At 33.0% G+C, this 27516-nt stretch overlaps 1 protein-coding gene across 4 annotated transcripts in view; it reads left to right on the top strand.

Moving 5' to 3' along the window:
* Ift80 (intraflagellar transport 80) overlaps nt 1-27516 on the top strand; it is a 136318-nt gene that overhangs the window by 72266 nt on the left and 36536 nt on the right. For 3 of the 4 annotated variants that reach the window (XM_076867516.2, XM_076867517.2, XM_076867519.1), the window contains exons 10-13: nt 10117-10235; nt 12872-12946; nt 17003-17166; nt 26644-26708. In XM_076867516.2, the coding sequence (XP_076723631.1) occupies nt 10117-10235; nt 12872-12946; nt 17003-17166; nt 26644-26708 (423 nt within the window). The remainder of the gene's footprint in view (nt 1-10116; nt 10236-12871; nt 12947-17002; nt 17167-26643; nt 26709-27516) is intronic. The other variant, XM_076867518.2, reaches the window with a different exon arrangement.

Genomic DNA, 27516 nt, shown 5'->3' on the forward strand with positions numbered 1-27516 from the left:
CAGTAAGACATATGTACTATATTTCTCTCAGTTTTGTTTTTGTCTAGGGGCTCCACTAGCCCAGGCTTGCATATAAAAAGTGCTCAACAAATATATTATAATTAGTTGAAAAAAGGTGTTGGGAAGAGGCCAAAGACAATTTGCCAGTGCAAATCTTCTGCCAAAGAAAGGGAGATTCTTCTTCCTATTATCTATATCATATGTGTTTATCTTCAGTATTTATAATTCATATTGTAATTGCTATAAAAATTTGGAAGCATGTAGTTTGTAATTTCATGATCAGTTCTGTTCAAATATTTATTTTCCCCAATCTCTAGATTTTTAAAATTTGGGTATGTTCACAAGATTAATAATAATTAGGTTAATTATAATTTTTCTATGGTCTGTTTACTTATTTTAAATTTAAAAAAATTTTATTTGAAGAATTTAAACCATACGCAGAGTAGTGGTACAATTCTCTATATATTCATTACCCAGCTTCAGTAATCAATCACATCCATATCAACACTCATTTCTTCATTTATTTTCAAGTAAATTCAGACATCATATTTCATCTGAAAAGTTCAATTATACAGCTAATATATAAGGACTCTTTAACATAACCAAAATAGCATTTTCATACTTTAAAAATAATTCCTGGAACTAAGGATGTACCTCAGTTGGTAGAATGCTTGCCTCACATGCACAAGGCCCTAGGTTTGATCCCCAGCACCACACACACGCACATATACACACTCACACAAAATTCCTAATATTATCAAATATCCATGAAGTGTTCAAATTTTCAGTTGTCTCTTACCTGTTGCAGTTTTGTTCTTATTATTGTTTTGTTCCAGTACCAGGTTCAAAATCCAGGGTTTTGCACATTTTACATCAGCCCTTGCAAGATATATGGTTTAATATGCTCCTCAGTCTTTCACTTTTTCTACAAATAGTTGGATCTAGATGATGATGTAAATTTATATTTCAGTTATTTAACTTGAGAATCAAAACATTATATGTGATAGTGGATCTGTGACAAAGAATACCCTGTGAATTCTAATTAAATGATTTAGAATGTATTATATTTACACAGTACATGGGAACTATCTAATATAGTATTACTCAAAATAAGGACTAGTCTTAATTACAAAAATGCCGTAAGATGAATATATCTAGAAAGAGGAGTTTTCTTTCAAAACAAAAAGGAATCATCCTAGAATTACAGGATTTTTATCTAAGGTAAGATGAATCATGAAGTTTTTAAATGGCTTATTTAATTCAAATTATCTTTGCACCTAATATTTGTAAATAATTTTTCAAAGTTTTATAAACAGAAACTTTATTTTAAAAGGGAAATTTATGCTTTCAGTGATTTTTAAACATTTGGTTGCATTTTAACTAAATTGGACCTACACAGTGTTTTTACACAGAATATTTTCCTTTATTTATTCAAAAGAGGTTTATTGAGTGATACCTACTTGCCAGGCATTAAGCTAACCAATAGGGAATATAGTCATGAATAGAACAAATTTTGTCCCTATTCTCATGGACCTCCTAGGTTGATATCTTGAAAATCTTTTTTCCCCCCATAAATTCAACTCAAATTAACCTAATGTGAGAAGGGAAGGAAAAAAATTACTGGCTTATGCAAAGTCAAGTCACAGCTGACTTGAGGCATTGGTTCAGGTGTAAATAACTTTTTCACTTCGTCTCTCCTTTTCTCTGTAATTGGCTTCATTTTCAGAAAGGCTTTCTCCATTTTGTGACTTTGGTAGCTCTAGGTGTACATTCTATTAACTGCAAGTCCAGCAGAAAGTACTTCTCTTCTTAGTAATTCCATCTGAAGTCTCAGCGTTTTAGTCTCATGTGCTAAGTCTGGGTTTAATGTATTTGATTAAGGGAGATGGGGAAGATGAGTCAACTCATCTGAGCTACTTATTTATTCACTGAGATTAGTGGAATTGTTCCTCAAAGGACAATCAAGGCATATTTATCAGAAAAGATATGATTTGATTTTGGGCAGACAAAATAGATATCCACTTATTTCTTTCCTTTGATTGTTTAGCAGCCGTACTGTATTGTTTATTTATTGTTACCTGTGGCTTGAAACAGCAACATTTATTATCTCTCAGTTTTTGTTAGTCAAGAATCCAGGCTTGCTTTAGCTAGCTTCTCTGGCTCAAAAGTCTCTTAAGGCTGCAATAACGGTGGTAGGCAGGGCTAAAGGCTCAAAGAGGGAAAAATTGCTTTCAAGCTCATTGATAATATTATTGGCAGGATTCAGTTCAGCAGTGTCTTTTGGACCAAGGGTTTCAGATTTCTCTTAGTTCCTTATATGTGTTCTTTCCGTAGGGTATTTTGCAACTTGGTAGTTTACTTTATCAGAGCAAGTAAGTGTGAAGAGCCAGACAGCAAACATTAAGACATTAAGTCATAATTTTTATAAGGTCATATTTGCTATATTCTTTTCAATACAAGCAAACTCTTAGGTCCACCTCATACCCAAGTGGAGAGATTTACACAGGATACAATTATCACAAGGTGAAGATTGTTGGGAACCATGTTACCACATACACATACCTTCATCCATATAATTCAGAAATATATTACTTACCTAATGCAACTATTACACATATGATTTTAAAACAAACTCATATCACCTCCTAAAAAGAAGATAATTTAGACTCATCCAGTTATTGCATCCAGCATCAACTCTTTGGTCTGGAAAACTGTAAGTATATTTTAACTTTTCTCCTCCCTCCTCCTTCTCCTCATATTCTCATTTTACAATGATTAAACAGTTTGGAAAAGAAAAAGGAAAACAACACACAGTGATGACCAAGCCCCTAACTCAAAACCAGCTTGATGGGAATATCCTGAAAACTTTTTGTTAGCAATAGAGTTAGTTGCTTGGTCAGTTTGGTCAGTGTGCCTTCCTGGGAAGATCTCCTTGGACATTTTGGAGTACACTCTTTTTTAGGGGCTATACTTTTTAGTAGCCTACTTTGTTTTGTTGTGAGGTGGGGTCCCTGAATTTCCATAGGGACTGAACAATCACAGCTTTTCACTTGTAGGGTGTAAAGTTTTACAGTATTCTCAGAAGCTTAGTAGGATTTTGGTTGACCTGTGTTTTATTAACTCAGAAACCAGAGATCTTGTTGAGTCTTTTTTTGTTATTGTTCTTTTTAGATACACATGACAGTAGAGTGTATTTTGACATATTATACGTACATGGAGTATAAGCTCCCATTCTTGTGGTTGTACATGATATAGAGTTACACTAGTTGTGTATCCACATATGAACATAGGAAAGTTATATCCAATTTATTCTACTTTCTGTACTATTCCCATTCCCACTTCCCTTCATTACCCTTTGTCTAATTCAAACACCCAATTGTATGTTAACACCCAATTGTATGTTAACATCTGCATATCAGAGAGAACATTCAGCCTTTGGTTTTTTTGGGATTGGCTTATTTCACTTAGCATGATAGTCTCCAGATCCTTTACCAGCAAATGACATAATTTCATTCTTCTTTATGACTGAGTAACATCCATTGTGTATATATACCACATTTTCTTTATCCACTTATCATAGGTTAGTTCTATTAGCTTAGCTATTGTGAATTGAGCTGTTATAAAATTAATGTGGCTGTGTCACTATAGTATGCTGATTTTAAGTTCTTTGGGTATGTATGGAGGAGTGGATAACTGAATCAAATGATGGTTCCATTCCAAGTTTTCTGAATAATCTCCATACTATTTTCCAGAGTGGTTGCACCAATTTGCAGCCACACAAGCAATGTATGAGTGTATCTTTCTCCCCACATCCTCACCATCATGTTGAGTTTTGATTGTTAAATGTGGACCTGGACCTGGCAGTTGCTGTTTCCCAATAATAGGATTCATTGCCCTTCCTCTCTCCCTGGAGCTCAGCTTTTGTGGATACCATATTCTGGAATAAGAAGGTTTCTTAATCTGCTCCTTAGCTCCAGGATGCATCCTAGTAGATAATTCTTTCCAAAAGACTTAGTTAATGACTTTGTTAGGATGAAGTGCCTAAAGGGGAAACGGTGCTGAGAGAGAGGATGAGGTATTTCTAGTATCTCAAGCCTACCTTTGTTTCTTTGTTGTCATTCTGACTTTAGCATGGGGTATAGATTTGGCTTTATAAAACAAAAAAAATTTGTAGTTGTAGATGGACAGTATGCCTTTATTTTATTTGTGTATTTTTATGTGGTGCTGGGGATCTAACCCAGTACCTCACACATGCAAGGCAAGAGCTTTGCCACTGAGCTACAGCCCCAGCCCTAGATTTGGCTTTAGTTGCCAAAGTTCAAGATTATCTGACTCTTAGTCACTTTATGTCTTGTAGAGGTAAGTGCTAATAATAGTGATTTTAGGACTAAATGAGATAATGTATATAAAACAGAAGTAAGTGATAGCTATTGCTCTCATTATAGCTATGTATAGAATTAAGTGAGTGTTTAGGAAATGTAAAACAAAATTTTTGGAACCAGTCAATCTGAGGGTTCTATGAATAAGTATCAGGTGATATATGAGTATCAGGATATTAATCCTAGGGCTGATCAGAATTAAAAAGAATAATGGGTACATTTTAAAATTCAGCACAGACATATTTAATGTGAGAGTCACCAGAGTTTTACAACTATAACAGCATTTACCAGAATGTCTTTAGTTGTAAGACTCTGGTGAATCTCACATCTCACTAGGATGTTTTATTAAAGTTTGGTTCTGTTGTGCCAAACACACACAAAAAAGTCATTCTCCCTAGAAAAACTTCAGGCAAATATGAATTCTATGGAATCTGTAATTTGAGGCCTGTACAATTGGAATTTAAATATCATTTTCGTAAAGGTTATTTAGTCAGCTTGCAGAATCAGAATGTGTAATAGTAAGCAGAACAAATGACCTGGTTTTCTTAATAAATAAATTGTAAATTTAAATAAGAGGCATGTATTTGAAGGAGGAATTGTTTCAGAATTAAACAGACTTAAGAAACAAATTAACTAAATGCAGTGTGGTACTTTGTCTTCTTTCTTTTTTAAATTAATTAATTATTTTTTATTTATATGTAACAGCGGAATGCATTACGATTCTTATTATATAGAGATAGCTCAATTTTTCATATGTCTGGTTGTATACATAGTATATTCACACCAATTTGTGTCTTTATACCTGTACTTTGGATAATAATTATCATCACATTCAACCATCATTAATTACCCCTTGTCCCCTCCCTTTCCCTCCCACCCCTCTGCCCTATCTAGAGTTCATCTATTCCTCCCATGCTCTCTCTCCCTATTGGCACTTTGTTTTCTATATAAATAGACCGACTATATATTTGGAAAAGAACTGGAGAAATGTGATCTCCTACTATAGAAAGACATTAGGAGACAACTGGATATATTGTATTGCATTAGAGAAACTAGCATATAATTTAGCTTTAAAACTTTTACATCATGTTTCTAGGAGAAGATGCTATTTTGGAAATTTAAAAATGTCTTTGGAAGCTCAGTCAGACTTCTGGTGAAGATAGTGTCATAAGTTCACTGAAATCATGTTCATGTTATTGTTCTAATTAAAAGTCACCTTAGTACTGGGACCAGTGCTTCTCCTACAGCCTTCTCAAGAATGCTTTGTTTTATATGCCACATAACTGGGTCTAGAAGTAGGATAGGTATCTTATTCCACAGCACTGATTCTAAACCATTAAAATCTCCTATTCTTTAAAACATTTCATCTCCTTAGAAACATTTCTTACCAGAGTAGTTTTCTCTTTGCAGTCATTTCCCCCTACTTGTAGAAGAAGTAAACAAAGATATTAGTCTTTTTCTTCTTGACTGGCATCTTTTTTAAAGACTTTAAAAAATATCTGAAAGATAAGAACTATTCTCGTTTAAATATAACTGTAGTGACCCTGCACATTTTCCCAATGGTTTCCTAATATCTTTCCATAATAGCACATCACATTTCTTCATTTATTTTTGAAATATATTTTTATAGTTGTTCTATTTACATCAGAAACAGTCCCACATTGCATTTAGTTAATATGTCTCTGAGGTCATTTTTATATATAAATATTAATGTATGAAATTTATAATTTATTAAACCAGGTCATTTGTTCTTCTGACTGTATTGTATTCTACATTTACTTGATTGTATCTTAATGATATATTTATATATAACATGTTCATTTAGTCCTCTATATTTCCTATAGACTGGTTGTTAGATTTAGTGCCTTGTTAAGATTTTAGAGTCTTAAGAAATTTAAAGAATAGTTTGTACATGATACTGTTCATTTCCTATTACATCACATCAGCAGGCACATATGTTTGCTTGTCTTTATTCTAGTAATGTTTTGATCAGTGTGTTCAGGTATTATAAGCCTGATTCATCTGTTGTATAGTTTCCTATTAGGCATCTTTTCTAATGTTTTTAGCAGCCATTGATGACAGTTGCCTAGATTGATCTAATAATTTCTTTTGCGTTTATCATCTAGAATTCTTATACCTCATCAACCATTTGATTTCTATGAAGTGAGAAAAGCTGAATTATTTTCCTTTATTTACCAGCTTTCCAATCATGGGTTGTTTTCCTAGCATGCCAAATTAGTTTCCTTTCCTTTTTTCTTTCTTCCCTTTCTTCTTCTTCCTCCTCCTCCTCTTCTTCTTCTTCTTCTTCTTTTTTTTAGTACTGGAACCCAGAGGCACTCTACCACTGAGTTACACCTCTAGCCCTTTTTATTTTATTTTATTTTTTTAGTTGTGTAACAATAATTTATTTATTTTCCCCCTTTTTACTGGTACATTATAATTATGCATAACAGTAGGATTTGTTATAATATATTCATACATGATCAAAATAAAAAGTATAATTTGATCAGTTTCATTCCCTAGTACTTCCCCTTTTCTTTGCCTCCCTCCTACTGATCCCTCTTCTATTCTACTGTTCTTCTGTTTTTCTTTTTTCTTTAATTTGTTCTAATTAGTTCTACATGACAGTAGAAAGTATTTTGACACATTGTACACATAATGGAGTACAACTTCTCATTCCTCTGGCTGTACATGGTGCAGAGTCATACCAGCAATGTAATCATACATGTAATGTATATAGGGTAATAATGTCTGTCTCATTCTACCATTCTTCCCATCCCCATAGTCCCACCCCTCCTCTCACTCCCCACTGCACAATCCAGATACTCCGTGCCTAATAGAGAAAAAAGTAGGCCCAAATCTTCATCATGTCGGATTAGGCTCGACTTCCTTAGCAAGACTCCTAAAACACAAGAAATAAAATCAAGAATTAATAAATGAGATGGACTGAAACTTAAAAACTTCTTCTCAGCAAAAGAAATAATCAATGAGGTGAAGTGAGAGCCTACATTTTGGGACCAAATTTTTGCCACATATACATCATATAGAGCACTAATCTCCAGGATATATAAAGAACTCAAAAAAATTAACACCAAAAAAACAAACAACCCAATCAATAAACTGACACTTCTCAGGGGCAACAGTATTTCCTCTGCTTGAATCCCGAGTTAGGGAGTGAGAAGGAATGCAGCCTCTCTCTAGTCTGTTATCTTGGATCTGACCCCCTTTTTATTTTTTATTTTGAGACAGAATCTCACTAAATTGCCCAAACAGGCTTGGAACTTTTGATGTTCTTGCCTGAGCCACCTGAGTTTCTGAGATTGCTGGCATGCACTGTGCCTGGTTCCAGTGAATTTATTTTGTGTTTTTATCATTGTAACTTAGAGATGTCAACATTTTTGGTATATTTCAGCCATTGCAGTTGTAATTCTTTTTAATGATCAATTTGTTCTATCTTTGGCCAATTGGCTCCTATGTTCTTTTGACATTATTTCAGTAGTGTCCTTGCTTTCTGGTATGACAGTATATTCTAGGCTTATTTTGTGCATTTCCTATCAGACTTGAAATCAGCCATTTTTCCAGGAAGCACTATCTTCTGTTAGAGGGAAATGTTACCTTTTTTAAAAAATATTTATATTTTAGATTTAGTTGGACACAATATCTTTTATGTGGTGCTGAGGATCCAACCCAGTGCCTCATGCATGCCAGGTAAGCGTGCTACTATTGAGCCATATCCCCAGCCCCATTGTTACCTTTTTTTTTTAAAAAAAAGTACAATTTATTGAAGAATAGAAGAGGGAACCCCATAGCAGGTTTTTCCCCAGGGAAATGTTTTTATAGAACGTAGTTGGGTGCTGTATGGATATAGAGATTATCTATATTTGTACTTTGTTGATATTTATACTCACGTGTTTAATATCTTACTCCTAGTTGAAATCTTCTTTTTATGATTTGTACTGATTTGATCAATACTTTTAGACAAAATGTTTTTGTTTCTGATAGATAAAAATATATCGTGAATATGTACTAAGGTTCATAATTTGTGTTTAAAGTTAAGTTTTACTCTTCGTTTGTTCTTGGCAATTGTTTTCTCTTACAAGAAAATTTTTGTTGCTAAACACATTAATGCTGCTATGTATGTTCTAAAATATAGTTTTGAAATAAAAAATGTAGATTATTCTAATAATTTGTTATTGAATACTATTTAGTATTTCTTGTTTGTTTTTTTTTTTCAAATACAGGCAAATCCATGTAACTTCATGTCCTTCCCTGTCTTAGATAAAACATATCATACTATATATATTCTTCTGCATCTTACATTTTTACTTTATGTCCTATAGATCACTCCATATAACTGCCTCATTGCATCATACTGCTATATATTATTTGTGAATGTGCTGTAGTTTATTCAACCTGTTGATAAACATTTGGGCATTTGCAGCCATTTGATATTGCAAATAGAGCTATAGTAAATAGCCTATATGTATGTTATTTCATAGTTTTGTTTATCTTTGTGATAGGATTCTAGAGTATAAGCTTTATTTTGCTTTCTCTTGTCATGGTGATCATATTGATGGGGATGGGAGTTGGGGAACAGATCATTAAAAAATGAAATATACTTGTCTTAGTCTGCTCAGGCTTCTATAATAAAACCACATTAGGGATAGCTTATAAACAACAAAAACATTTTTCACAGTTCTAGAGGCTGGGAAGTCCAAGATCAAGGTGCATGCAAATTTGATGTCTAAAGAGGGCCCACTTTCTGACTTATAAATAGTGCCTTCTTGTCCTCACTTGGGAGTGGCAAGGTAGTTCTGTGGACCTCTTTTATAAGGGCATGAAGTCATTTGAAGAAGTACTTATAGGAAGTTTTACTTTATCCTGTCTTTCTTTTCATATCATTTCATTGCTTATTAATACCTGATACATTATTTTTAGAAAAAAATAACATTTTGAGGAGAATTGTAGGTACAGTTACATTATTTTTCTCTTTCTTTTTTTAAACCTCTTATTATACTGTCTTACCCATTCTGATATTGACCAGATAACTTGATAAGTTTAAATCACTCAACATTTTTATTGATTTGTTGCAGTTGGTCCATTACCTTCAAGATTTTAGGCAATATTACCAAATGTTAAAATCCTTACAAACTAGCATGTTATAACAGTCTTAATTATAATAAGCAAATCTTCTTGTTAATTGGTCCTTAGCCTTCTTATATATTATCTCTGTGTTTTTGCATCCCCCACTCTTTGCAGCTTGGTTTCTTTACTAATAACTCCTACTCCACTTTTGATTTTTAAAGCAATTTTATCTCCTGTTGTAAAACCTAATTTAAAAGTAAAATCTAATCTAAAAAGAGATATTCTTATTGTTTTTGGCAGAAATCATGTAGTCTTTTTCCAACTTATCTGTGCCATCTTCATTTAACTATATCTCAGTGTTGGAACATTTTTCACTTTTATCACTCCATTGCTATAGCAATCAGTGAGGCTTGCAGGTTAAAATTTTTTGTCTTTTCTATTTACTTTTAAGAGATTATCTATATTTGTACTTTGTTGATTTTTATACTCACGTGTTTAATATCTTATTCCTAGTTGAAATCTTCTTTTTATGAGATTAGGTAATCAAGAGTGTATTGAATTTTTTTGTGTGTTTCAAAATCTTGCTAACATTCAATTGAAATTTTGTTGTGTTGTAATGTTGCTTGTTGGTGTTTCATTTTTTCTTGTTTAGGTTCGCAACGTTCTTAACGATGCAGTGGATTTGCTGGAATTCCGTGATAGAGTCATTAAAGCATCTTTGAACTATGCACACTTAGTTGTTTCAACGTCTCTTCAATGTTATGTGTTCTCGTAAGCATCTTGCATTTCTTAAAAATTCAGTTATGTCTGTGATGATAAATTTTTTTTTAGTTTTTTTTTTGTAGGTGGACACAATATCTTTATTTTATTTTTTCTTTTAATTTTTATGTGGTGCTGAGAATTGAACCCAGTGCCTCAAGCATGCTAGGCAAGCGCGTTACCACTTGAGCCACATTCCCAGCCCCTATGATGATAAATTTATTTTCAAGTTTTCAAATCATTATTGTTTGGCTTAAACTTAATTTTTCTCAAAACCTCACCTGTCCTGAGCTTAGCTCAAACCAGGAAGTGAGAAAAAGTGAGCAATGAATGAACAGTGAAAATATATCTAATAAAGTATGTACATCAAATGTTAATTATCACTTTTATAATAGGAAATTCCTTCTCTGAGATAGTGTTCACTCTTAGTTTCAAGGAATTTATTGTATATATGTTTTTCAAAACTTAGAGCTTAGAAGCACCTGATAAATGATGGGAAAAGGAACCATCCATTTACTATAAGAGGGGACATCTAGCATCCTGATAACAGACTTATTTAGTAAGGATACAATATCATAGCCCAGGGTAATCATGGATGTTTGTATTGATGGCCCAGAATTGTCCAAAAATGATGGATTAAAGGAAATCTATTCAGTATATTCTGTATTGGAAGGCAGGGAATGATTCAATAAACATTTCCAGGAAACTTGCATGAAAAACTTAAAAGGACATACTGTTAAACATACAACTGGTTTTCTGGAAATAAACAAACCTGATTTGCAGTTTTGATGATTTCCATGATGTAAAAATATTTCCATCAGGACCAATTTTAAGCTACAATGTGATTTCATGGAAAGCAAAGTTGAAAGGAGATGAAGAATAGCAAACCATTATATATATAGTATTGCTGCCATACAGATAAAACATAAATAATTTCAGGTGCAAAGATAATAGTAAAAGATAATAAAATAACCTACAAGTGATATTTTGAATATCTATTACCTTTGTTTTTAATATTATTTACTTGCTAGTAAGTCTATAAAATTTCATTTTACATCCCAGTTTTATTTAATTTTTTTTCTGATTTAAAAAATTCTTGAAAATGTAACAACTGATCCAATATGACTATACTTTACCTCCAATTGAGTCCTCAACTATCCAGAAAACTTGTGTAACCACTATGATACTTTCAAGGGTTGTGAATACTTAAGGATTTAAGAAGACATTTTAAAAAACATTGTGCTTGTATTTATAATAGAGATCTTTTTAGTTTGAGTTTCTTTGTTGTTTGAAGAAAACATGGTGTGATTATAGTTTAATTATTGACTATAAAATTGAGGATAGAGAATATATGTCTTACTCATCAGAACCCAGCATGTGGTATAGGTACTTATAAATATTTTGAATGAATGAATGAATTGAAACATGTATAGTATTTTCTTGGAATCCTAAAGCCCAGTAATACACAAAACAAAGGTATTAATTTAATTGACAACTGCTGTATTTTTTAGAAATCCTTACTTACTCTGTGTAAATCTGCTGCTAATCAGAATCTGCAACTCAGGAAAACAGCCAAGGTCTGGAATAATGAAATAGGAGAAACAGGAGAGTGAATAAAGAAATAATCAGTTCACTTTTATATGAATTTTTCTTCTTAAATGATAGGAAGAACAATAATAATTCGGGAAAAGTAAAAAAAATACAAAATTAAAACTTGAAATATGGGAAAAGGATTGTAGAACATGGGAAAATCTTATAATCACTTAATACAGTTATTTAAATAATTTTTATTGGGTTGAGAAAAATAGAGATCTTTTTAGTTTGCGTTTCTTTGTTGTTTGAAGAAAACTAGGGTTCTCCATTGCCCTAAAAAAGGTATTTATTCTACTAGTTACAACAGACAGAGCATAACATTTGAATCTGTAGGATTCCTTTCATTCGGTCTTACTCACATTAGAGAGTTTGCTTTTAAAAATACCAAAATTTGGGCTGGAGATATGATAGAGTAATAGAGCACTTGCATAGTCAGTGCAAGGGCCTGGGTTGGATACCTAGCATCATTTTCTTACCTTCCCCAAAGCAAAGTAAAATACAGCTAACCTTGTCTCCTGTCTGGTTGTCAACATATTATTGTTATAAAATATTTATTAAAATGAAATACCAGGGAGCAATAGTAGAAATGAGGAGGTCTCGGGACCTATCATCACCAAAAAGTTTCATTAAGTTAAAAAAACCTATTTTAGGTAATAATAGGTATCATTTATTGAGAAATTTTTATCTTTTATGTTTAATGTTAGTATTATTCCCATTTTATGAGAGCTAAAGGACACAGTGATTAAGTAGCTTATTCTTAGTATTCTTTTATTCATGTATTGTAGTACCTGCAGTAGGTATTTGTTGAGTGTCTGCTGTGTGTGTTAGTTGCAGGGGAGAGAGAGTCTCCTTTCTAGTTGGGGATACAGTCTAGTTACGGGTACAGAACAAATAATTTCAGAGCAATATTCTACATATCTTAATAGAAGTACAAATAAAGTTACTGTGAAACTAAAATCACTATTTAAAATGAGTACCTGTATACTTAAAAGAGTATTTTAAATGTTAATTTAGTATTTTAAATGTTAATAGTGTTCCTTTTATCTGTCTTTTAGTACAAAGAACTGGAATACACCACTTATATTTGATCTTAAAGAAGGAACTGTTAGTTTAATTCTACAGGCAGAAAGGTAATTTTTTTATTATGTTTACCTATTGGATTTAGGGTTAAAATATTTCATGTAGGGGCAAAGCAGTCTTTAAAGCATCCTACTTATATAACAATATACTACTTATTTGGAATAGATTTGTTTATATTATAGGTTTAAAAATTAGAAGCAATAAATATGCTTTTTAGATAAGAAGTCCTGAAACTTTTTAGTCTCAACATTTTTTTTTACATTTTTAAAAAAATAATTGAGGGTTATATGTAGGTTATATTTCAGCATTTTCTGTATTAAAAATTAAAACTGAACAAGAAGGAGAGAGGAAGGATGGGAAAGGGGAAAACATGGAATGAATTTTAAAAAATCATGTTACATGAACATAAATATACCAAAGGGAATTTCACCTTTGTGTATATATAGAAAGTACCAATCAAAAGTAAATAAATAAAGGAACAAAAGGAAGATTAGTAGAATAGAGGAAGTGGGAAAAAGGGGAGGAAAAGTGGAAGGAATGGGAATTAAAATCAAATTCCTTGGATATATGAGTGTTGTCAAAATGAATCTGACTACTGTGTATAACTATAATGCTGTAATAAAAAAAAGGAAAAATAATTAAAACTGACAAGTTTTAAAAGTATTGATTTACTTTAAATGTTGAGTTCATTATAACTGAACATTGGAGTAATGATATGAGAGAATGAGAGTGAATCAGGCAAATATTGAGTTCATTATAACTGAACATTGGAGTAATGATATGAGAGAATGAGAGTGAATCAGGCAAATAATTATGAAATAGTTTGAACCTCATGGTTTCTCTATTTTCTATTCCCTCCCTCCCCCCCCCCCCCCCCCCCCCCCCCCGTACTGGTGATTGAACTCAGGGGCACTTGACAACTGAGCTACATCCCCAGCCCTGAGCTACATCCCCAGCCCTATTTTGTATTTTATTTAGAGACAGGGTCTCACTGAGTTGCTTAGTGCCTTGCCATTGCTGAGGCTGGCTTTGAACTCAACAATCCTCCGGTCTTAGCCTCCTGAGCTGCTGGGATTACAGGCGTGTGCTACCATGCCTGCTTTCTTTCTCTTTTCTTTGTTTTTCTTTTCCTTTCTTTCTTCTCCATCTCTTTCCTTCTTCCTCTCTTTTGTTCTTTTCTCTTTTTTAAAAAAAGATGGACACAATATCTTTATCTTATTTGTTTTTATGTGGTACTGAGGATCAATCCCAGTACCTCGTGTGTGAGGCAAGGGCTCTACCACTAAGCTGTAACCCCAGCCCCTATTCTTTTCTCTTTTACTTTCTTTTCCTTCTTCCTTTCCTTCCCTTTCCTTTCTTTTCTCTCTCTGTCTTTCCCTCCCTTCCCCTCTTGCTGAAGATTGAACCCAGGGATTTGCTCATGCTAAGCACACTCTGCCTCTGAAGTACACCCCAGGCATAACTTTGTTTTAAAATATTGGTTGAAATTCATTGATTTCATAACCCACTGCTGGGCTGTGACCTGAAGTTTGAAAAATAATATTCTCTACAAAGATACTGAACTGTGTAAAAGACTAAGGAACTTGAGACCAGTTAACTAGAGTAAATTAGGAATAGATATTACTCCAGGAACCTGCAGTTTTCTGTGAAAACTATCAGTCTGTCATATACAGTGATATCCTACTAAAACAAAAATTAGACTTAGGAAAGCTACTCAATAAAACCTGGAATAAAATATGGAAATATAATTGACATTTACCTAAAATATTTTTCCAGTGAAACAATGCACTTTATTCCTTATCCCTTTATTTATCACCTAGGCAGCTCTTAATAGTGTTTCTTATCAGGTTTTCTAGCCCACAGCTTTTTATAAATAGAAAACTAGAAGAAAGTGCTGATGAGCTGTTAAAGGCTGGCACAGTGACAGGAAGAAAAGTGACTGCCTGGCAAGGGAATATGGAGAAAACTAAAATTACAGAACTGTGCAGCTGAGAGTATAATTATTCTGAGTAACAACAGATTCTCATGAGTATCAAAGCTATCATTTTGTTACTGAAGAATATAGTCATCATACTGATGATATTGAGTGATGAAGAAAATGTTATGTTAAATTTTACATCTGTTTAATGAAATTGAAATGTATGATTCATTTATTAATTATAAATTTTTAAAACAAGTCATTTTTGCCATTTAAAAGTTAAGATGTCAGCATCTAAAAACAATATTTCTGAAATTATTTTTACTTCAAGAGTTTCAAATAAATTTATTACACATTGTTTATAAGTCTATTTATTGGATGTTTTCGTTGTAAAAGCATATATTAATGGCATAAATAATTAAGTAAAGAATATTTTAGTTACCCCTACCATTGGTCTTATTTATGCCGTTAGAGATGTTAGCCCATAGAAACAGGGTATTTACTTAGAAGTTAAAAGCTAGTGTTCTATTTAGAAAAGAAAAATTTTAAAATATATATTCTAAAAATTTTAGAATATACACACAAAGAATATATACTAATATAATGTGTCACTTTGTCAAGATCAGCAAACATTGTTTTCATACACTAATGGGTATGGCCATATACTGATAGGCAAAGAAAAATGCTTCAATTAAATGTTATCTGTCATTCCTTAGGTAGTAACTTAGTTGAAGTGTGTACATAATAATTAGTAATTCCTGAATAATTAGAATAATTAGTAATTCCTGAATCAATAAATAGTTCTGAATCAAGGATACTGAGACCCTGAACATTTTTTTTTACAATAATGTTGTCAACACAAAGTAAAAGCCTCACCAATTTACTTGAATGTGTACAAATCAATATTACCTTTCAAAAGGAAGTTTAACAGTTACATTTTAATTTTGAAACAATTTATATATATTTTTAGTTGTTGGTAGACCTATATTTTATTCATTTATTTATCTGTGGTGCTGAGAGTCAAACCCAGTGCCTCATATATGCGGGGCAAGCGCTCTCCCACAGAGCCACAATCCCAGCCCACATATTAAATTTTTAAAAGTATATATCCTTTGATCTAGTAATTATGCTTTTAGAAGCTATATACGAATTAAGTAGAATAGATATACAGAGATGTTTGCACACTATAGACACTCGCTAAAACGGTTAATTTAATTTGAAATTAATATCCATCACAAAAAATGAGTTAAGAAGTAATTATGAAAATGTATTCATATTTTTTTTGCCATAGTTATCTCTGTAAAGGTAGAGTCACAAGAAATCTTTTGTTTTCTCTTTATTGTTTTAATTATTTCTTACAATGTTTATCCTTTTTCAAAGGAAAAATGTAGCAGCCATAAAATAGTTATATAAGCCAATAAAATATTGCACAGAGCCCTATGCCTATGCCTTAATATTAACTGTCAACATAGCAAATGAATCTGAAACCCTGTTGTAAAAAATGTGTAAGGGGGGCTGGGGATGTGGCTCAAGCGGTAGCGCGCTCGCCTGGCATGCGTGCAGCCCGGGTTCGATCCTCAGCACCACATACAAACAAAGATGTTGTGTCCGCCAATAACTAAAAAAATAAATGTTGAACTTCTCTCTCTCTCTCTCTCTCTCTCTCTCTCTCTCCCTCTCTCACTCTCTCTTTAAAAAAAAAATGTGTAAGGTTTATATGTGAGTATATACTAATGATTGGCATATGATTTTAAAGTCAGAGAAGCATCTTTACTTTGTGTTGTTGTTATTATTATTTAGATTTTATTATTTGGATTTTATTATTTAGATTTAGATTTTTATATATATATATACACACACACACACACACACACACACACACACATATATATATATATATATATATATATTTTTTTTTTTTTTTGATACTGGGAATTGAACTCAGGGGCTCTTAACCACTGAACTGTATCCCCAGCCCCCAGTGTTTTCACTTTTGAGACAGGTTCTCACTAAGTTGCTTAGGGCCTTGCTAAGTTGCTAAGACTGTCTTTAAATTTGTAATCCTCCTGCCTCAGCTTCCTGAGCTGCTGGGATTACATGTCTGGGCTAGGATAAATTATTCTTTAATATAAAATGAAAATATAGTATCTTCCTCTCTGAGAACATATTTTTCTTCTTTATTTTTTAGACATTTTCTTCTTGTAGATGGTGGTGGTATCTATGTATATTCCTATGAAGGGCGCTTCATTTCTTCTCCAAAATTTCCTGGAATGAGAACAGATATTCTTAATGCACAGACTGTGTCTCTGAGTAATGATACTATAGCAATAAAAGACAAAGCTGATGAAAAAAGTAAGTACATCTTATAATTTTCCACAGGTCAGTTTCCATGAAATTTGTTAATGCTATAAAATTTTCATAAATTAATTTGCATTTTCTTATCTATTAATATGTTAACTTAATGTGACAGTCATAAACTTCGTGATTTGTTCTAAATTTGAATTACATAAGAACTAAAGTTGTTATATCATACCCAATTGATAGAACACATACATATTGTTATAACAACCAAGATTGGTGGTAAGAAATAAATCTTTATTCAATAGCTATTGGTAGAGTTTTAATTAAAGATTGTGATCTTAAAATGTGTATTAAGTTTTTAATATTCCTGTTTTCTTCATTTGGTAACAGAGTGAATATTGTACTTTGTTATACATTTGTTTTGTTTACATGTTTTAAAATTAAGTTAATGAAGTCAGGCACAGTGGCCCACAACTGTGATGACAGTTGGGAGACTGAGACAGGAGGATAGCAAGTTCAAGGGCAGCCTCACCATTTAGCAAGACCCTGTCTCAAAAAAAAAAAAAAAAAAGAGTGGGGAGAAGGGGACTTTTACCATATCACTCAATGGTTAATCACCCCTGAGTTTAATCCCTGGCACCAAAAAATAAAAAATGTAAGTTAATAAAGTGGAAGAAAGGCATGAATAAAATTTCTATTAAAACCTAGGCCAGTTTAGTATTTATAAATAACTTTGTTAAGTGATTTGGAATTTCATAGTACAATGAAACCATTTTATTAAGGTATCACTGTATTAAAGATTCAATTATCTGGCAGATATTATAGAATTCTTACTGTGGGCCAAATACTTTTTTTTGAAGATATAAAAAGGAACAGATAGTTTATTATATGTTTGTTTATTTTCTACACTATCTATCTACACATGCTGTGAAGCAAACTAATGTAAAGTGAGGGATTGGGGCATTCTGGAAATGAGGAAGAGGAATGACTATAGGCAGGATTCTGAGATGAGAATGCTTGGCATGTTAAAAGGAATTGCCAGAAGGCCATGTAATTGGGTGACCATGAAAGAGTAGCAAGAGATGAGGACAGAGAGAGAGGCAAGAACCAGATCACATAGAGACTGGACTACGGTAAGGATATAAGCATACAGGAAACTGGGGAGGTAAGCCTTTTTATCTTATAGGCTTTTACCCTAGTTAAGTGAGATGGAAGACAAAAAACAGGGAGGAAGTTTTGAAGGGGTTTGTAAATCAATAGTTCTGTTTTTGTCATGATATGTTTAAATGCTTCATAGACATCAAGCAGAGATGGAAGTAAACCAATAAAAGCAGAAAAAACATTTGACAAAAATAGAGAAACCTTTAATGTTCAAAATACTAGAAAAACTAGGGGTAGTAGGAACATACTTCAACATTGTAAAAGCTATCTATGCTAAACCCAAGGCCAACATCATTCTAATGGAAAAAAATTGAAAACATTCCCTCTAAAAACTGGAACAAGACAAGAATGCCTGCTTTTACCACCTTTATTCAACACAGTCCTGGAAACTCTAGCCAGAGCAATCAGACAGATAAAAGAAATTAAAGGGATACAAAAAGGAAAAGAAGAACTCAAACTATCCCTATTTGCCAATGACATGATTCTATATCTAGAAGACCTAATAAATTCTACCAGAAAACTTCTGGAACTCACAAATGAATTTAGCAAAGTAGCAGAAAATAAAGCTGAGATTCCTATATATCAATTGCATTCCTGTACATCAGTGATGAATCTACTAAAAGAGAAATTAGGAAAACTACCCCATTCATAATAGCCTAAAAAAGAAAATAAAATATTTGGGAATCAATCTAATAAAAGAGGTGAGAGACCTCTACAATAAAAACTATAAAACACTAAAGAAAGAAATTGAAGATCTTAGAAGCTAGAAAGTTCTCTCATGTTCTTAGATAGGCAGAATTAACATTCTTGAAATGGCCTTACTGCCAAAAGCGCTATACACATTTAATGTGATTCCTATTAAAATTCCAATGACGTTCTTCATAGAAATAGAAAAAGCAATCATAAAATTCATTTGGAAAATAAAGAGGCCCAAAATAGCCAAAGCAAGAAAGGTTAAACAGGAGACATCACAATACCAGACCTTAAATTATACTACACAGCTATAGTAAGAAAAACAGCATGATATTGGCACCAAAACTGACACATAGACCAATGGTGCAGAATAGATGACCCAGAGACAAACCGACATAAATATAGTCAGGTCTTTCTAGACAAATACACCATAAGCATACATTGGAGAAAAGATAGCTTCTTCAACTAATATTGCTAGGAACACAGGAAATCCATATGTAGCAAAATGAAATTAAACCCCTATCTCTAACCCTGCACAAAAATTAACTCAAGTGGATCAAAGACTTAGGAACTAGAACACAGACCCTGGGCCTAATAGAAGAGAAAGTAGGCCCAATTCTCCAACATGTTGACTTAGGAACTGACTTCCTTAACAAGACTCCTAAAGTGCAAGAAGTAAAATTAAGATTCAACAAATGGGATGGAATCAAAACTAAAAAGCCTTTTTACAGCAAAGGCAACAATCAACAACATGAACAGAGAGCCTACAGAATGGGAGCAAATCTTTACCACATGTACCTCAGATGGAGCATTAATCTCCAAGTTATGTAAAGAACAAAATCTCAACACCAATAAAACAAATAATACAATCAATAAATGGACTAAGGAACTGAACAGACACTTCATAGAAGAAGAAATACAATTGGTCAACAAACATATGGAAAAATGTTCATTATCTCTAGCAATTAGAATACAAATACAATCTCACCCTGGTCAGAATGGCAATTATCAAGAACACAAGCAACAATAAATATTGATGAGGATGTGGAGAAGAAGGCATACTCATACATTGCTGGTGGGACTGCAAATTGGTGCAACCATCATTGAAAGTGGTATGGAGATTCTTTAGAAAACTTGGAATGGAACCACCATTTGACCCAGGTATGTCACTCCTTGGTTTATATGCAAAGGTCTTAAAATCAGCATATGATCAGCAGTGACGCAAATACTAAGGTATGGAACCAAACTAGGTGCCCTTCAACAGATGAAAGGATAAAGAAAATGTAGTATATATACACAATGGAATGCTACTAAGCCATAGAAAAGAATGAAATTATGTCATTTTCCAGTAAATGTATGGATCTAGTACTGTCATGCTATGTGAAATAAACCAATCCCAAAAGACGAAAGGCAGGATATCTTCTCTGATACGTGAATGCTAACTTATAATAAGGGGGTTAGTGGTAGGGAAGAATAGAAGTACTTTGCATTAGACAAAGGGGAATGAAGGGAAGGGAGGGAGAATGGGAATAGGAAAAATAGTAGAATAAATTGGACATTACTATCCTATTTGCATATATGATTACACTACCAATGTAATTCCACATCATATACCAACTTAAGAATGAGAAGTTATATTTCATATATGTATAAAATGTCAAAATACATTCTACTGTCATGTATAACTAATATGAACAAATAAAAAAAAAAGAAAGAAATGAAAAGTAAACAACAGGGTAAATTAGTACAGGGCTCAGGAGAGAAGTTGGGTGTAGTGATTTAAATGTAGAAGTTACTGGTATATTCCTAGTGCTTAAAGCCTTGGCACAGAATGAAATCACCTGGGAAAAAGTGTATATATAGAGAGAAAGAAACCAAGTACTGACTGAGCACATTGATATTAAAGACAAGTAAGAGAAAGAGGAGCTAGTGAGATAAGAGGAAAACCAGGAGGGTGAATAATCTCTAAATCCTAGTATACAACTATTAAATAGTCGTTTCTCTTTTTTAATGCATGTTGTAAAACATTGTCTGTTACTGTAACACTTTACTAAAAAAAATCTAACTTGAGTGTTTAGTTCAGGCCATGGAAGATGAAACTAAGGAGCTAGGAAACTATCCCACTTTTTAATTTTCAGTATTTTCAGGTAGTATCACCTCTCATACTCTAAAATAGAGTAATTCTAGCTATTTAGGCTTTCTTTGAAAGAGGACATTTGGTAGTTGATTTGTTTTTAAACAACTTCATTTCTGGCTAAAAACTTTAATAAAGTATGTATATTTCCAACTGAATATAAGCTTATTTTTTCTATAATCAATTTACATACAAAACATGTTTTACTACTACTATTTTTTTTTCAATACTGATGATCAAACACAGGGCCTTATACATGCTCATCAAGCACACTACTGCTTATCTACATCCTAAGTCCTTTGTAATTTAAATTTTATTTTGATGCAGAATCTAACTAAATTGTTGAAATTGGCCTCCAACTTGCTGTCCTTCTGCATCAGTTGCCTGAGTTGCTGGAATTACAGGTGTGCACTATTGCACTTAGCTTGTATTTCATTAGTCTTTATTCTTCTGATAATTCATAAAATTTTAGAGCTAAAGGAATTATGAACATTTCCAGAATATATATATATATATATATATATATATATATATATATATATATATTTATTTATTTATATGCCAATAATTATTTATATAAAGTTTGATTGTTAAGCTATTGACTATTAAGCTATAACTATTTTAGTTATGCAGTTAGTTCTATTTTGCTGTAAGCAGAAAATCACAAAGACTAAAATAAAATTATTGTAGAACATGAATAAAATGAGAGGGAAGGGCTGGGGTTGTGGCTCAGCAGTAATGTGCTTGCCTAGCACCTGCGAGGCCCTCGGTTCGATTCTCAGCACCACATAAAAATAGGTAAACGAAATCAAGGTATTGTGTTCAACTACAGCTAAAAAATAAATTAAAAAAGTAAAGTTAAAAAATTGAGAGGGAAAATATTTTCCTATTTTGGCTAAGTAATACTATGTTTACTATTCTAATAATAGTAAACATAATTGAAGTACCTGGCATCTTTAACGTATAGAGGGAGCCATCTACATGTGATATCAATGGTTTCTTCTTAATTTAAGAGCTCCTTTATAGTTAGGTTTCTTGGGTCAAGTATAGTACTCTACATTGTAATAAGTGCTCAATAAGTAGATGTTGGTAACTTTGAATGTCTCTTTGGGTGATTTAGTACTAGAATTACTGCTTTTACCTTCCTTCTTTCCCCCCAATCTACCTTGCAGAGATATGCTTTGATATTAGTGTGGGTAATTATTAGAAAGATGTCTGGGTGTGTGGGAGTGGAAATTAGGGAGCAGTTGTTTATGTCTAGAAGCAACTCTTAGCTCCCAGCTCCTTAGTTGTTCCCTCTGCCAGTTTCTGTTATATGTGAACACTGAAACACAGGTCTAACCTCCCATAGATCAGATCTACTTACAGTTGAGAGAAAAAGTAGATGAGTTCATCCATATATACCTAGCTCTACATAATATGTACAGTTAGAAAAAGGATAGAAGGCTTTTTTAAAACATTATTCATTTGTATAGCTATGAAAATAATTGGCTTTAGTCAAGCCCAAAGTACTTTTTAAAATGGAAGACAAATTTTTTCTAATTTTTCTTTATGTGTTTAATTAAGATCTCTGCTATAGTATTTTTTTCATTTTTCTCAACATAATTGACAATCTTAGAATATAACTAAATATTGTAATGGGATTTTCTCTGTGAATATAGCCAGTAACCAACCTCAAACTTAACATCCTATGGCGTTCTAGAAGCTAATAATTTATTAAAAATATGGTCTTCTTGAATTAAATATGCTTTATATATATTATTACATGTATCTCAAAACCACTATCATGTTTGAGAGTAGGAGAAACTTTGGTGAAACAGAAAAGGGAATAGAGGCAGCATTTTGTTTCAGACTTCTTCAGAACATCATAGAAAGGTTGGAATTGGAGATAGAGAACTTCAATTTATAAGTAGTGATTGATGAAAATAGGAAAAAATGGGGAAAGAATATATTGTGAAAAGGCAACCAAGTTTAGGTGCTGTGGGACACACCTGTAGTCCTTCCCAGCAACTCAGGAGATTGAGGCAACAGGATTGCAAGGGAAACTTAGTGAGACCCTGTCTCAAAAAAATAAAAAGGACTAGGGATGTAGCTCCGTGGTAAAGTGCCCCTGAGTTTAATATCCACTACCAAAAAGTAAATAAAAATTAAAAATGAAGCCAACCAAGAACCAAACCTTAGGAACAAAGGTAATCAAATGAGGAGGAACTAGCCAAAGAGAATGAGGGATGGTCCAAAATAAAAGATCATCAGGATATACAATCAATCACAAATACATGAAAAAAATGCTCACCATCTCTAGCAATCAGAGAAATGCAAATTAAAACTACTCTAAGATACAATCTAACTCCAATAAGAATGGCAGCCATTATGAAGTCAAACAACAATAAGTGCTGGCGAGGATGCGGGGGAAAAAGGTACACTCATACAATGCTGGTGAGACTGCAGATTGGTGCAGCCAATTTGGAAAGCAGTATGGAGATTCCTTGGCAAGCTGGGAATGGAACCACCATTTGACCCAGCTATTCCCCTTCTCGGACTATACTCAAAAGACCTAAAAAGAGCATACTACAGGGACACAGTCACAATTTATAGCAGCACAATTCACAATAGCTAGAATGTGGAACCAACCTAGATGCCCTTCAGTAGATGAATGGATTAAAAAATTGTGGCATTTATACACAATGGAATATTACTCAGCACTAAAAAATAACAAGATCATGGCATTTGCAGGCAAATGGATGGCATTAGAGCAGATTATGCTTAGTGAAGTTAGCCAATCCCTAAAAAAAAAATGCCAAATGTCTTCTCTGATATAAGGGGGGTGACTCAAAATGGGATAGGGAGGAAGAGCATGAGAAGAAGACTACCACTAAATAGGGAAGAGAGGTGGTAGGGAAATGGGAGTTGCACAGAAGATGGAAGGAGAACCTCATTGTTATACAGAATACATTTATGATGTTGTGATGAGATAAAGAAAAAAAAGTGTGTCACATTAGATTGGATAGAGAGAAAGGATGGGAGAGGAGGGGAGGAGTAGGGGGATAGGAAAGACAGCAGAATAGAATAGACAATATGATTGATGTATGTACATTCCATGTATGTATTATATGTCAAAATATATTCTGCTGTCATGTATGACTAAAAAAAAATAAAATTTTTTTAAAAAAGAGATCATCAGGAGAAAATAGTGTTACATGTAGCCCACTTAAGTTTGGTTTAAACATTGGATCACCATAAGGGAATTTCATCAATTCATCCAAACTCAATGTTTTGATCCTACTAACGTTTGCTTTATTCAATTCATTTCTTAGTAACTGTTTAGAGATATACTCCCCCCACCCCCATCTGCCCAGTTGGAAGGAGTCCCTTCATCTATCTCCATTCTCTTGGGAACCATTCTAGTCTTTTTTTTTTTTTTTAACCATTTAAGATGGATTTTATAACTGCTCTTTTACAGAAAGTTATTTCCTATAAAACACCATACAGGCATAGCACATTTTTGCTTTTCTTTGAAAAATTTCTCTGCCTTCTCAGACTTAATTCTCATGTATCTTTTTGCAAAAGACTCCCTCTCCCTAACCTCCTAATACAACCAGGATGCAGTGTTCCTTATAAAGTTAGTTACTTTTTCTTTTTTTGAAATTTATATATGATCTAGTCTTTTTTAATAATTTGTTTCAGCGTAACTTTTTCCTTTGAAAATAGTTGTACCTGGAACTGTCTAGAATCGGGATCTTCCCTAACATATTCCTTAGTAACGTTCCTGAAAGAAGACCCTTTGATTTAGACTGGTCAGAATTTATATTTGGCCCACTCTTTACTTTGACATTAGCTTTTACAGTTAATAAAAAGCAAGGAATTGCATATATCTTTTTCCTTATTATATTTGCATTTTCTTATGCATTTAGTGAGCCAGTTTCCTGGAAATTGTATGTATCATCTCTAAATTCCATAAATAAATTTTTACCTCCAATACTGATTGCAACATAGCTACTATTTCATACCTTAAATGATCCTGTGGCCACTGAAGAATCAGAGCTTCCTCATCTCCTATCCCTTTATCATTTTCCCAAGTCAAATGTTTCAGCGCGTCAGGGTCATCCTAGTGAACCTTTATATTTCCTGACCCAAACTATTCTATTCTTATCTCAACTGGTTGTACTGTAATTCATTTCTGACACTACCTGGAGTTAGCACAAACCCAAAAGCTTAAGGATAAAGACTGCCTTCACTTTAGATATCGGCCACCACTTTGTATAAATTCAGGGATTTTTTTTCTATTTTATTCTATTACCTCCTCAAATTTGATAATTCACTAAAACAACTCAAAGGACTCAAGCTATCTTATGATTATCGTTTTATTATAAAGGATACACAAAGCATAAGGCCTGGCAAGGAACATAGAGCTTCTGTGTCCTCAATTCATAGCAATCAGTGTTTTCACCAATGAGGAAGCTTTACTGAACTTTTCTGTCTAGAATTTTTATGGGGTTTTATTACTTGGCATAATTCATATAATCATTGGCCATATTGAAACAGGTCTTTGAAATCAGGAACGGGTCCTTATCCCCAGGTGTTGAAGATTAAACACCTGAGAAACACCCAAGCAAACATAGAAAGCAAGTCTTATTTAAGAAAGAGACAGGTACAGAGACAGCAGAGAAGGGGGCCCATAGCTGAGAATTTGGGGGAGGGGATGGTCTTGTCTCATTTACAAATCCCAGAATCCCTGTTTTAATCCCAGTTTAAGGAGCAGGAGCACAGGGGTAATCACTTGTGCATTCCCAGAGGTGTTAGCAACCCATGGGGCAGAGAAGGGGAAAGTTAGCTGTTAGCAACCCATTTCCTTTTCTTTGATAGCCAACCCTCATCTTTTCTAAGATCATTTATTATCTAGCTGACTACTTGTCCTTTGCCCCTATCTCAGTATGCTATAATCTTCAGTCTTATTCCTATCTCCAGAGGTCAGAAACATAAAAGTTCCATCCTTCAAATCACATGCTTGGTGCTTTTGATTATCAGCCTCTGTCCTGAGGTTTTCCAGGTACCCACCAAGACTCTGATTAATATAACAAAGAAAGTCCTGTCACTCAGGAAATTTTAAGGGTTTTTAAAGTTTCCAGCCAGTAACCCACGATGACAGAAAATTAGCAGCACATGTTGTCTGGCATCATAGCACCTGACACGTTTTTCCTTTGTGGGATGTGATTTTCTATGATGTATGGGTCTAAACCAGAGATAGCAAAATTATAAATTTGAATTTCCATTGTTGAGCCTATAGAGAGGCATTGATGCCTTAGATAAATAACAGTTTTAAATAAATGTATGTTTTAGGAATATTCAGTTCCACTGTTTTCATAAGGAATGTAACCCCATTAATAAAAAGGAATTTGATGCTGTTGTTCTTCTTTGCCAATAGATACTCAGTTTCAGAGAGTTAAATAATTTCTCATGAGGATTATGATAATTCTCCCAAAATTTACCAATAAAAATGCTAATATAAAACACCATGTAATGTTATACCTTTTTTTTTCAAGTAATCTTCCTTTTTGAGGCATCAACTGGAAAACCACTAGGTGATGGGAAGCTTCTTTCTCATAAGGTAATGGACATTAGCTATTTCTAATGTAAATAACTACTTTTTGTTTACTTTTAAAAATAGTTTCAAGGAGGAGAACAGAAATTAGTCTTGTATTTAAAATCAGTGTGCATTCTACATATTTTGCCTAAAAATGTCACAAAGACTAGGCACAGATAAAATATGCAATAGGAAGCTATTATGAGAATTAATTGAATAAAAGGATCTGACTTATATGTCTGTTTTCCAGGCTTTTTAGTGCTTTTCAACAGCATATTTTATACTGATTAAGCTTTCAGGACCTAGCAATAAATAAAAACTAATTTTTATTTTAAACCTCTTGCAGTTTTTTCATTGATTTATCCTTAAACAGCATTTTCTTTAAGACTATAATTACTCCATAAAGAAGTATAGAAATTTTTTATTGGCTTTTCATTTTTTTAATCTTAAAAAAAGGAGCTCATTATATTACTGTGTCAAACAAGTGATGTGTTGGGTCTTAAGATGCTTTTAACTCAGTTGTTTTATACTTCTAAAAAACTGTTACTCAATTGTATTCTTCTTTCTATAAGTGCTGTTTTTAAATTTGAATAATGGATACATTCATTGATATGGTTCAGAAATCAAAAAAACATGAAAAAGTTTTCCTATTATACCTGTTACTCATGAATACAGTTACTCCCTATCAAATAAGTAACCACTGTTATTAATCTCATGTACTTTCGTAAATTTTTAGTGTATGTACAAACAAAACTGATATTTGATCTTTTTCCTCCTCTTAACCAAAAATGTAGTGTATAGCTCGGCACCTTGCTATTTTCACACAACACAC

Source organism: Callospermophilus lateralis, chromosome 10, assembly GCF_048772815.1.
Source record: "Callospermophilus lateralis isolate mCalLat2 chromosome 10, mCalLat2.hap1, whole genome shotgun sequence".
Lineage (NCBI taxonomy): Eukaryota > Metazoa > Chordata > Mammalia > Rodentia > Sciuridae > Callospermophilus > Callospermophilus lateralis.